The 13,499-nt window shown below is 43.4% G+C and overlaps 1 protein-coding gene across 1 annotated transcript; it reads right to left on the bottom strand.

Moving 5' to 3' along the window:
* Positions 1-6,010: 6,010 nt before the first annotated feature.
* LOC132087015 (uncharacterized) lies at positions 6,011-13,184 on the bottom strand. The gene is made up of 3 exons (XM_059493040.1): positions 12,551-13,184; positions 11,980-12,144; positions 6,011-8,754 (listed from the first exon to the last, which is right to left on the bottom strand). The coding sequence occupies exon 3, from the start codon at positions 8,363-8,365 to the stop codon at positions 6,011-6,013; it is 2,355 nt and encodes a 784-aa protein (XP_059349023.1). The 5' UTR covers positions 8,366-8,754; positions 11,980-12,144; positions 12,551-13,184.
* Between the last annotated feature and the right edge of the window lie 315 nt (positions 13,185-13,499).

The following is a 13,499-nucleotide window of genomic DNA, read 5'->3' as shown; positions in this document are numbered from 1 at the left end:
ATTTTCTAAACTATTCAATTAAAATTACTGCTACCTAAATATTGTTTGGTTTTTTGGTTTTTTTGATGGGATAATTATATAATATAACAATTATTATATAATTGTTATATTATATAACAATATAATATAACCAAAATATAACAATTATTAAGCTTAGAAGTTCCTAATATCTTGCTAGAGATACTTTTCTGTAGCTTAGGGAGTCATTCCAGCCAAGCGTTAATACACTGGTGGGTCAGTATCAATCAAATTAGAATGAGGAGCCCAATTCAGCTCCACGGAGCAGCCTCTGGACTGACTGACAGAAGTTCCCAGGCAATGGGAGCTCTCCTAAGATACAGACATTGCATTGGTTCAGAGTCTGGGGGCACAGAGATAGACCAATGAGATGTCTCGGCCTGGGAGTTTTGACTGGGCTAAATGGACTGTGGGTGCTGAAGGCAATAAACGAAGCTGTTTGCTGATGACCAAAGGGAGTTCTGTTTTGTGTTACATCTCAGACATATGAATGTCCTGCATTCTACAGTAATAGACACAAACCATTGTTCTATTTGTCTTTACTTTTCTACTACTTATATAAATTTTCTGCTGACAAATCTACCGCTTAGCTCTAACGAAAGTTCTGCTTTCTCTGAGGTCTGCCTTTTGCAGCTGTCCCAGAACCCTCTGATTTCACATATTCCCACAATTCCCCCTCACGGTTCGGCTAAATAGAAGCCTTTGTAACCGTGTCGTTTATTAACTACCTTGCATTTCATAGCTTCACTGTAGTATACCTGCTTGTTACTTGCATAAAGCATCCTTCTTGCTCGCATTCAGCCTTGCTATATTCCAACACAGCAATTTTAATGCTGTGAAAGTCCAGTCAGTTCAAAGGACAAAAGTCATGTCTGATAGCACTTACAAGTGATTGTTCCAAAACAGTCTCGCCTGTTCTAAGGTCTTAATTCAAAACCTTCCTCCATGTCCATACCTTCATCCACCATCTGTGTGAGATTTTGGGAATTCTGTGTGAATCCATTTCCTGCCTCTCTCTCTTGTGTGATAAAAACTTCTTAGATTGTTTTGTCCATCATTTGTCACACACACCGACGTATGCAAGGTATTACTACCAGTATCACTGCCAAAACACCCAACATATGGAGACCTATTCTACAAGGTCCCCTTAGCCAAGGTGCAAACCTCCATCCTTGGAACAAATCATCTAACCAGGAGCCACCATCTTCTTTAATTGGAGCTGTCAAATCTTTCAGCTTTTCTATGCTTTTGAGGATAAATACAGAGTGATCAGACAGGTTCATACAACACAATCCTTCAAATTCCTCGCAACCATGTCCTTGTGCCAGTAAAAGAAAATCAATTGCTGCTCTATTTGGAAGGGCAGCATGTCTAACACTATTAACATCGGTCAACATGTCACTGATTGCAGTGGATGTGCCATTAGTTTGTTTACTCAACCAATATGCAACCCGATCTAATTGTTTCAATGCCATTGCTGAAGGCAGCCGGGGTAAAAACAAACCTGCGGAAACCCTTTTTGCAGCCTTCCAGTGCGTGAAATCACTTCTACAGTTTTCACAATAATGACGAGCAGATCTTGTTCCCCTTTGTTTCTTCTTAATGACCGCTTTGGCAGTAGGCGCAATTACAGTGAGCATCCCATTGCTACATGGGCCACCTTCATGGGATGCCCTGCCAGGGCCTATCTACACAGGTGAACCAACATCCTTTTGGTAACTGTCGTGGATATTGGTCAGCTTTAGAAAGCAATTCTCAACATTCTTAATAATGACACCAAAACCTTGAGTTTCTGTATGCAAAACAATGGAGAGTAACATTGTGCTTTGGAGGATCACTTTCTCACTAATCATTAACTGTAAATGTAAGGCAAAAATCCATTGTTAAAGGACCAAGGATTTCTAATTCTTGGGGTGCAGGTACTGCTTTGGGAAGTTCTTTTTCCCAAATGTTACAATCCTATACAGAGCTCCTGCCATTGTCAATTTCACCAGGCTTACTATTGAATTGCTTTTTGACCAAGGGCAAATTCTTTACTGGCACACTGACTAGTCAGGTTGAGAAAGGCTTTTCTGTTCCGAATTAGACAAACACATGGTATGCGAGCCTGCTGCCTTGGCTAAGGTTACCCAGACATTTGGTTTTGGTTGTTCCACAGACAAATCTACACTACAAATTGACTAAAACTCTGCACTAGAAGAAGCAATCAATACTGACATTGTAGTAACATTTGATTTTGCAGCATCCTTTTTATAAGTTAATTGTTGGCTTAAGCTCCTCCCATATCCTTCTCAATTCAAAAACATGACTTTTGACCTTTAATAAAAATGAACCAAACAAAACCTACGCTTTCTCCACTAGAGCTCTATGAAACCAAAAAGTGACACATTTATAAACCACATAAAATCAGAGTTTGCAGGTTCCACCGATGCACAAGGAACGTCAGGTGTGACCCGTGATCCCTCTGTTTGGCTCACACCTGTGTACTTGCTTCTACGGTCTTGAACTCGTCGAGTGTCCTGGGGTGCGTGTGGTAGATAGGGAAAAGGCGCTGCGGAAGATCACGCGATGTCACAGAAAGCCAGGACCCTTTGTTCCTCTAAGATAAGAGATTACCCTAGGAATGTGGCCCCCCTAACAGTACTGCCAGTAACTTTCCATTCCTTACCCAGTACTTTTCCATTCCCTACTAACCATAGATAAGAAGGAAAAACCCCCTTTTGACGTAGAGACCCCTTAGACTATAAGGCCCCATGAGAAGAAGTAATAAACGCCTTTTGACCGTCCACCATATTGGTGTCTGCGTGTGTCATTGGCCCGAGCGGCCCTGGAGAGTGGGCCGCCATGCTGATCCTTAGAACCAGGTCGCCTGCCTTGATCCAGAAGGCAACATTTGGTGCCCGAAACCCGGGAAGCGACTTGCGCCCGGGTGATGCCGAATTTTGCCCCAAAAGGCGAGAATAACTGCTTAAGAGACTCAGCCTAAGTCAGATAAGCAGGAGGTATTTTATTACGACGCGTCGGAGAAATCACGAAGTGGATTTCTAGATTATGCACCGCAAAAGCGGGTTTTTATACAATTTTAAACAAGGATTACATCATTTATTACATGCATATTCATAGGCAGGCGGAGTCTTCTGGGAATTCTTGGTCTTCCTCAGTTAAATTTTAAGCTTTTCCTAATTTGGTCTTCTTCCTGTTATCCTTGGCATGTTTTTCCATGACTTAGCTGAAGTAACTGTTGTACTTGGCTTGATCCTAACGGCTTGGCAGGTCACTTTAACTTATTGGCTTCCACTTCTTCTTCTTCAAATATTCTAATTCCAAAGTTTCTTCTGTGAGTGTATTTTAGATTACCTATCCAAATATTGTGGTGTATTTTTACATTGCCTTACCTAAGTATCTGATCAAAGATCTTCCTGAAAGTGTATTTTAGGTTATTTATTGACTGCTGCAATTCCCTTAATATATTTTTGAGTGTCTTTAATTCTTTTATTTTTCAGAAGCTATTAACCATTATAATAAATGGCTTCATTTCCCCCCTTTTCTTATTACTTACGAATTCTTTCGTCAAATTCTAACCCTGTAGGGCGCTGATATGCTCGTACCATAGCCCAGATCATTTGGGTTCTTTTCATTATAATTCTCAGTCTCCACCACATGCAAATATTTGTAAGAGTTAATAGTAACAGAACTATGATTATTATTAGCGTTGGGTGCACCAGATAGTTAAAGACTTGTGTAGCTGTTGGGGAGTATCCTACAAAGATATCCCACCAATGATGCTGGCCTACTTGTTCTACTTTAGTCAGGACATTCTGTATTTTTTCTGAATTATGTTCTACCTGCCATACCATTCGTTTGGTTGTTTGATTTACCTTTTGTATTAATTCCCTTACTTTAGGATGTGTGAGCATTGCTTTAAGGACTTCGACGTCCATCCCTATTTGTAATTTCGGTATCTCTTGATATAGGTCAAAATCTGCATTAATTAGCTGTTGAGTAGTTATTGGGACAGTATAATGAAAGTCACAACCTACTATCTTGGTGAAGTTGCATACACAAAAGTTAGTATTGTTAGTCTTTTCTTGGCAATTATCTATGGTGACGTTATCGCAAGCTGTCCTCACACAAGCGCACCCATTCCCTATATAATAAACTTGTGATTGTGTTCTATTATGCGGAAGCATTTCAAAGGTACATACACTGTTTTCAGCATCTAAACATAGATCTTCCGCTTCTACTACAGCGTTTTCACAGACATAGCCTAATTGTCCTCTAGGAATACATGCTTCTGTGTTAACCGATTGCCACCTATTTTTGGTATTATCATAACTAGCCCAGACATTATGGTCTATGGGCTTGACAATAACATTTTGATGTATTGTCCCTAGAGTGAGGATAGGAAAGATAGCTCTTTCCTCTGCTGCACTAATGGTGAGGACATAGGCTTCAATGTGTTCCTGTTGAGGGTCATAAGTGAAATTTACTAATTGCCACCAGGCTTGGTGGTCCTTCTCAAATTGTGTAGTATGATTGTTCTTTAGTATTGTTTCTCTTATCTCTTGAGGTAATATACCTGACATTCCTTCTCTCATTATTCCTGCAGCTACTGATTGTACCCATTGTTGTGTCTGAGGGCACTGGATAGCTAGTGCAATTTCTTTGCTAAGCTCCCCTGTATAGTTAGCGAACTTCAAAAAATCCTCTTCAGTATGGTTTGCTACCATGGTTAGTAGTTTTACTACTAGTGATTGTGTTTCTGCTAATGTGAGCATGGATGAACTGAGGGGCATTTTTAGCTTTCCTAAGTTCGAAGTAACGGTACTTAATTTATTCACTAATACTTCTTGATCTATCGTGTTTAATATACCAAATCCAGTGCCAATCCATCCACTTAGATCTCTTTGTACTCTTCTATGATGAGACCTTGTTGCTAGCCATGCATTCCATCCCTTAAGGCTTTGCTGTATAAATGGTTGGCAACCCTTTTGCAAATACGTAATATCGGTGTGAAGGTTCATCTGCACCTTTTTCAGGGAATAAGTGGGGTCTAACAATAATTTTTGTTCATTAGATTTTCTTATCACCTGAGGCCCTATAAAGGTTAGGTTATGTACTACTTTACATACCACTGGTAGGGTGGTTTCTTGAGGCAAGTCTAAATCTGGATACAATGGGATCACGTCTTCTGGTAATTGTATCCTATAATCGACAGCACGCCCGAGAGCACGCCCGAGGGAGCTAATATCCTGTCCCAGTGTTTTCAACTCCCTTTCACATGTGAACATCATTGACTGATCCAATCTAAATGCCATCTCACACAGTGCTTTCCCTCCCTCAGGACCACTAGATATTACAATTTCTCCCGGGGAATGGAGAAGAGGGTGAGGGTCATAGGTTATGTTTTGAGGGCGTAGCTCCCCAAGTGAATCTTCTCTATAAATCACCCCCTTTATCGGTTGTCGTGATCCGGGTGGATCCTCCCTGAAGTCGCTCCACTGACATGAAATTGGGCCTTTTTGCTGGATCCAAACTGTGGGCCTGCCCATTTTCACTGGACTAAAGGTAATTAGGTTATGTTTAAAGGCTGGCATCAAGGGTTTAATTGTTAATACTAGCCGCCTTGTTTTCCCTTCCTCTGGGTCGAGTTCTCGACACCCAATTTGGACTTGGTCTCCCTTGTATGCTACCATGGAGAGCTGATCCCACACCTCACTTGCATATGGCTGATTGTTTCGTAAGGCATAAACCTCGAAATAGGGCCCTCTCGTTCCCAACTCTGGGTGGATACACTGGTGCGCATGAGACCATGGGTCTATTGGGGCAGAGCCTTGGGGAAGCACTATCGTTAGTCCAATGATTAGAGTTGTAAAGGTTTGGGGTGGAGTCGGGGTCATAATGTCTGGCTGTCAATTTTGTTTCTTTTGGCGTTCTTGCTGCTTGGTGTGAATTTGCTTTACTCGTAAAATAATCTTTTCTAGTTCAGTGTCTATGTTGAATTCTCACGTGATCCTGCGGAGACAGCTGACTCAGAAGTCTGTACATCTAGGGCAGGTTTGATCTCCTCTTGTTTGTTTTCCGGAGCTCTCTTGACCCGTGAATAGTGGATCCACGTAGGTCGCTCCTTGATCCGAACCGCGGTGAAGGTAGTCAGCAGCACTTGGAAAGGTCCCTCCCACTTTTCTTGTAGGGGTTTTCCTAAAAGATTCTTAACATATACCCAATCACCGGGGTTAAACGGATGCAATTTGCAATCAGGTTGCTTAGGTTGGTGTTCTATCACCACAGTAGCATTCTTATCAAACTGTTTCCCCACCGTAATTACATAATCATAAATATACTGATTACCGATTTGGTCTATAACGTCTCCATTTACAACTTGCATAGCGTAAGGTCTACCATACAAAATTTCAAATGGGCTTAACTTCTCTCTTGATCTTGGTTTGACTCTCAGCCTGAGCAAAGCAATAGGCAAAGCCTGATACCACTGCAAATTAGTCTCCTGGCATATTTTGGCAATTTGCTGTTTGATGAGATGATTCATCTTTTCCACTTGCCCACTGGCCTGTGGGCGATAAGGTGTGTGTAGTTGCCATTTGATTTGTAATGCTTTGCTTATTGCTCTCACCACTTTTGCACAGAAGTGTGTACCTCTATCCGAGGAAATGCTCTTTGGTACCCCAAACCGTGGAATAATTTCATTCAACAGTACTTTGGTCACTTCTCTTTCCTTATTTGTCCTACAAGGGAATGCTTCAGGCCACCCAGAAAATGTATCAGTTATTACCAACAAATACCGAAACCCCCCTTTTCTTGGGAGTTCAGAAAAATCAATTTGCCATACTTCACCTGGGAATTTACCTCGGTTTATGGCTCCTTGATGTACTTTGGTTCCTGTGTTCGGGTTATTTTTCAGACACCGCTCGCACTGGGACGTAACGTGTTTTATAGTAGTAAATAATTTTGGTCCTGCTATTCTGGTCTGCAAATATTGGTAAAGCGAATCTAGGCCCCAATGGGCCTTCTCATGTTCTGCCTTCACAAACTGCCACATCACGTTTCCTGGTATCACTAACTGTCCTGTTTCTAATCGACCCCAACCATTTTCTAGTATTTTGCCCTTATTCCTTTGAATCCATCTATGATCTGACTCTTGGTAATCTGGCTGGATATTGATATCCAGCTCCCCTGGTATTAGGGCCGCTATTTCCGCTTCCCTATTTCTTGTGGCCGCCAATTTAGCTTCTGTGTCTGCCTTCCTGTTCCCTATCTCTGGTATAGTGTTACCTTTCAGATGTCCCTTACAATGCATTATGGCCACTTGTGCTGGGAGTTGGACCGCCTCTAGCAATCGCAGAATCTCTTCTGCATGTTTGACTGTTTTTCCTTGTGTAGTCAATAGTCCTCTTTCTTTCCAGATGGCCCCATGAGCATGTACAACAGAGAAGGCATATTTAGAGTCTGTCCATATATTAATTTGCATGTTTTCTGCCAATTCCAAGGCTCGGGTCAGAGCTATCAGCTCTGCCTTTTGAGCTGAAGTCCCTGCAGGCAAGGGGTTTGACTCAATTACCCTTTCTGTAGTGGTGACTGCATAGCCAGCCATTCTTACTCCTTGCTTCACGAAGCTGCTGCCATCTGAGAACCAGTTGTCCGCACCTTCGAGCGGCTCTTCTTTGAGATCTGGGCGACTGGAATAGACGGCTTCAATTGTTTCCAGGCAGTCGTGTTCGATGGGTTCTGCTAGGGCTCTCCCTTCCAGAAATGAAGCTGGGTTCACAATGTTAGTTACCTGAATGGTTACGTCATCTGATTCAGCCAAGATGGCCTGGTATTTTAGGAATCTGGATGGGGACAACCAATGGTTGCCTTTCTGTTCCAGCACGGCTGACACAGTGTGAGATACTAACACAGTCATCTTTTGGCCCAGTGTGAGCTTTCTGGCCTCTTCTATGTTAATTATCACTGCAGCCACTGCTCTCAGACAGCCTGGCCATCCTTTACTTACTTCATCCAGTCGCTTGGAGAAGTAGGCCACAGCTCTCTTGTGTGTTCCCAACTGCTGTGCCAGGACTCCTAGGGCCATCCCTTGTCGTTCATGGGAGAACAGCCAGAATGGTTTTGATACATCTGGGAGACCTAAAGCCGGTGCCCTCATTAGCTCCAGCTTCAACTTCTTGAAGGCCTCTTCTGCCTCGGGAGTCCAAACTAGAACATCCTTGGTTTCTTTCAACAAATCGTACAGTGGTTTAGCAAGTATCCCGTACTGGTAGATCCACAGCCGACACCAACCTGTCATTCCCAGAAAGGCGCGCAGGTCTCTCACCGTCTCTGGTTTGGGCATTTGACAGATGGCCTCTTTCCTAGCTGCTCCCAGGGATCGCTGTCCTCTGGAGACTTCGTATCCCAGGTACACTACTTCTTTTTGCACCAGCTGTGCTTTCTGTTGAGAGACTCGGTATCCACTTAAACCCAGGAAATTTAACAAGGAAATAGTCCATTCAATGCATTCTTCCTCTGTCACTGTTGCTATTAAAAGGTCATCTACGTATTGCAGAAGGGTGCCATCTCCCAGCGGCCTTTCCCACTGTTCTAATTCTTTGGCTAATTGATTCCCAAAAATCGTAGGGGAGTTTGTCCATCCTTGGGGCAATACCGTCCAGGTAAGTTGGGTCTTTCTTCCTTTATCTACAGATTCCCATTCAAAGGCAAAAATCTTTTGACTCTCGGGAGCTAAGGGAAGGCAGAAAAATGCATCTTTCAAGTCTAATACAGTGAACCAGGTCAAATTATCCTTGAGTCTAGTTAAAAGCGTGTATGGATTAGCAACTAAAGGATGTAATATCTTGGTTATTTCGTTTACTGCTCTCAAGTCCTGAACTAGTCTGTAAGCTCCATTAGGTTTCTTTACTGGCAAGATTGGTGTATTAAAATCCGATTCACATTCTACCAATAACCCCAGTTCCAAAAACCTTTTGATTATGGGCTCAATCCCCTTCCTGTCTTCTATTCTCAAAGGGTATTGTTTTCTTACCACCGGTCTTGCCCCATCTTTAAGTTCAACAACAATCGGTGCTGCTTGTTTTGATTTTCCAGGTATATCAGTAGCCCATACTAATGGGTATGCCTCGCTCAGGATTCGCTCAAAATTGTGATTCTCAGGTTTAGGTTTCACACAACTGATTGTTAGGCTTAGGGCTGTAATCAGTTGTTCTTCTTTTACTTGAAATTCAAATCTGTCCTTTTTGAACTTTATTATGGCTCCCAAGTTCTCTAGTAAGTCTCTCCCTAGTAGAGGTTTTGGCGAATTTGGCAAATACAGAAACTGGTGTATTCCCATTTGTTTCCCAATTTTGTATTTGATAGGTTTCAAAAAGTAAGCCTTTTCTGGTTGGCCTGTTGCTCCCACAACTTGTACAAATTCATCACTTTTAGGTACCAATTCTTGATTTAAAACCGAAAAGGTTGCTCCCGTATCAATCAAAAAGTCCAATTCCTTTTTACCTTCCCCTAGCTCCATTTTAACCAGTGGGTCTGCTAGGGTATGGCCCACCGGTCCCCCTCATTCACTTTCTTGCTGTGTGGTGGTAGTGGTGGCCATTAGCCTTCTTTTTAACTGGGGGCATTCCTGTTTCCAGTGTCCCGTCTGTAGGCAGTATGCACATTGATCTGGCCCTACTCTAGGTGGGTGGGGTTGGAACCTCCCTCCCCCTCTCACCGGGTAGCCTCTACCCCTACCCCTGGTTCCAGGTTCCGAGCAACCTGTCTTCTGAGCTGCCACTGCCACAGCCACTACTCGAGCTATCCTCCTGTCCTCCCTTTTCTTCTCCTCAACTTCTCTATTATTATATACCTTCCATGCCTCATTCAGCAAGGCCTCCAGGTTTTTATTTTCTGGATGTTCAAGCTTTTGCAATTTCTTTCTGATGTCTGGGTTACTCTGTCCCATCATTAATCCTAACAGGTGTTGTTTCCCTTCTTCCGTTGCCGGGTCCAGGGGTGTGTATTGTCTCATGGCTGCCCTAAGTCTATCCAAAAACTCTGACGGGGTCTCATCCTTTCCCTGCCTGATGTCATATAACATCGACCAATTGATAGCCTTAGGGATCGCATTACGCAAGCCCATCGCTATCAGCTTTCTGTACTGCACCAATCGTCGATAGTGCTCTTCGTTGCCCGGATCCCATTCTGGTTTACTGCTGGGGAAATTATCTTCTAGTCTCCCTGATAATACTTGAGCATGTCGTTTTCCTGTTTCCAATACGAGTTCCCTTTCTGTATCTGTCAATTCTGACAACATCACCTCTATATCTTCCCAATCAATATCTAAATTCTTTGCCATTAATTCAAACCTCTTCGCTACTCCCTCTGGATTCCTCCTGAAGTTCCTTGCCTCATCCCTCCAATTGTTCAGATCACTTGTGGAGAACGGCACCTTTACCCTGGTCCTTTCTCCTACCATTGGCATAAGTTGTCGGAGAGGAGCTATTGTATGGTTCCGTTCCTCTTCTTGCTTTGCTTCCCTCCGTGCCACAGATCTGGTATAATACGAATGACTAGTCCCTTCCCCAGGATCTTCCTGTGCCTCAATGTCTTCCCTATTCTTTCTCTTCTCTTTTCTCTTTCCCTTTCCCTGTTCTTCATCTTCACCTTCTATTTCTGTTAACTCCTTTCCTACTACCCCCCTGGCATGGTTTACACAGTCCAGCCGCGCCTCGCTCTGCATCTGTCGCCTTTCTTCCCGCATCTGCCGGCGCCTATCCTGTTCCGGGCTACTGTCCTCATCTTCTGTTCCCCTTCCATCTCTCTTATCCTCTATCTGAATTATTATATTCAGCTTCTGTGAGTTGTTCTCTGCCTCCCTTTCGCATGTCTCAGTGTCATTCTTCTCACTATACCTTAGCTTAGAGACGTTGCCTCCCAGTGAGTTATCCCCAGTCCTCGGTGTGCTAGTTTCTATTCTACAGGTACCTGATTTCCCAAAACCTCCACTTCTGGGTGTACTACCATCCCCATATGGACTTAGTTCGGGGAGGCTGCGTGTCTCCCCTCGACTCTCTGTTCCATGTGGGCTGCCTTCTTCCCTCTCAACTTCTAATCTGGGTGGGCTGTCAGCATCCTTGTAGCTTCCCGACCCCTGTGGACTATCTGGTCCCTGCGGGCTGCTTTCCTTCTTGTCCATCCCCGATTTTAATGGACTATCCTCCTCCCAAGTGTTATCTAGTTTCTGAGGACTGTGCCCAAACTTAGATTTCCACCATCGTTCCAGCTCCTTTAAGGGGCTAGGATCCCCTTGTTCCTCCTTTGGCCTGGGAAGAGGCCCTTCCCGTCCTGGGGCGAATGGATGGTATTCCCACAGGCTTATTTCGCTCTCCTTTCCACTATCCCTTCTTGTCAATTTAAGACATTGTTGCCCAATGCTACATGCATCACAGCACCGTTCTTTAGGCTTTGAACCTTTCTTATCTTTTTCCAGGGCTAGCACTAGGGGGTCCTGAGGTGCTACATTTACCCCGCACTCTTTTTGCCACTCCGGTTTATTTCTTAGGGTAAAGAACATATCAGCATACATCACTTCGTCCCATTTGTTAAGTCGGCGAAGGAAAAGCATCAATTGCAAAATAGTATTATAATTAGTTGTTCCCTCCGGCGGCCATTTCTCATTGTCATCTAACTTGTACAATGGCCACCACTGCGTACAATATTTAAGGAGTGTCTTTTTACTTATGTTTCCCCCCGGGATCCCTCCCAAGTCCTTCCAGTGTTTTAGGATACATCCTAAGGGGGTTTTCATATTTACGTCCTTACTCTGTTGACTTCCCATAGTTATTCCCTGTGTTGGTTTAACACTTCACACACAATTTTCAGTCGCTTTTGTCCTAGCTTCTCGCGTCGCAGCGATGCTGCATCTTATTCACTCTCAACCATACACGCGCACCTTTATAAAGGAATTCCTACCTTATGGTCTATATCAGAACAGACTGTTACCGGGTTTGGTCACGCGAGGTCACCTACAGACCGTGAGACACCGGTTTGCCAGATTCGTGCAATCGCAACCGTAGACAGTGTAACAATTGCAGGAGGTCACAATTTTCTTCCGGATATCTATCAACTTATTCTCTTCTAAAAATTATAGAGAGAGCAGCAAAATATTTTTTTTTTGTAAGATTTTGCAACAAACACACAGACACAAAAGATCACCGGCTGACAGACCTCTTCAGATAGCAGTTTCAGTTCTTAACCCTTAATTCACAGTATTACAACATCAAGCACAATGTTAAAACAGTTTCCCATACAGACCAAAAAATACCAAGATAAACAAACACTTCTTTCAGCAGGACTTTTGTCCTTTTCTTTACAAAAACAATGCCGGGAATCTCCTGGCAAACCAATGCTAGCAACAACCCTGGCAAACCAATGCTAGCAACCCAATGGGATTCGTTACCGGGGCGTCCCCCAGCTTTCCCTTCGGGCGGTCACGTCTGACCCCCGTTTCCTTACCAATAAAACCAATAAACAATTAAAATACCTCTTAATTGAAGCAGGAGATGCAGGGAACCCTCCGTCCACCAAGGCGCCAGTCCAGGGGGGGTCTCTTCTTGACAAAAATTCGTCAGGGGCGCCCAGAGAATCCCGACCCCGGACCCGGCCCGGGAGGACCTCAGGGCCCGGATCTCCTGTCTGGTCCCATCTGGGTCGCCAGAAAATGATGCCGAATTTTGCCCCAAAAGGCGAGAATAACTGCTTAAGAGACTCAGCCTAAGTCAGATAAGCAGGAGGTATTTTATTACGACGCGTCGGAGAAATCACGAAGTGGATTTCTAGATTATGCACCGCAAAAGCGGGTTTTTATACAATTTTAAACAAGGATTACATCATTTATTACATGCATATTCATAGGCAGGCGGAGTCTTCTGGGAATTCTTGGTCTTCCTCAGTTAAATTTTAAGCTTTTCCTAATTTGGTCTTCTTCCTGTTATCCTTGGCATGTTTTTCCATGACTTAGCTGAAGTAACTGTTGTACTTGGCTTGATCCTAACGGCTTGGCAGGTCACTTTAACTTATTGGCTTCCACTTCTTCTTCTTCAAATATTCTAATTCCAAAGTTTCTTCTGTGAGTGTATTTTAGATTACCTATCCAAATATTGTGGTGTATTTTTACATTGCCTTACCTAAGTATCTGATCAAAGATCTTCCTGAAAGTGTATTTTAGGTTATTTATTGACTGCTGCAATTCCCTTAATATATTTTTGAGTGTCTTTAATTCTTTTATTTTTCAGAAGCTATTAACCATTATAATAAATGGCTTCACGGGGAACGGGGATTCTCCTGCAAAGAGGACGGCGGCTGTGGCAGCAGGTCTAACCGCAGCGGGAGGGACGTCTCCGGACCAGCGTGGACCATGGAAGCCATAGCGAAGGTCGTAACAGAGATGCATGCACAATGGGGTATAGAATGTAAACTTAGAGATTTAACTC

The sequence above is a fragment of the Ammospiza nelsoni genome, chromosome Z (genome assembly GCF_027579445.1).
Source record: "Ammospiza nelsoni isolate bAmmNel1 chromosome Z, bAmmNel1.pri, whole genome shotgun sequence".
In the NCBI taxonomy this organism is placed as follows: Eukaryota; Metazoa; Chordata; class Aves; order Passeriformes; family Passerellidae; genus Ammospiza; species Ammospiza nelsoni.
Note: the sequence above shows the minus strand (reverse complement) of the source record. Positions and strands in the feature narration are given on the sequence as shown.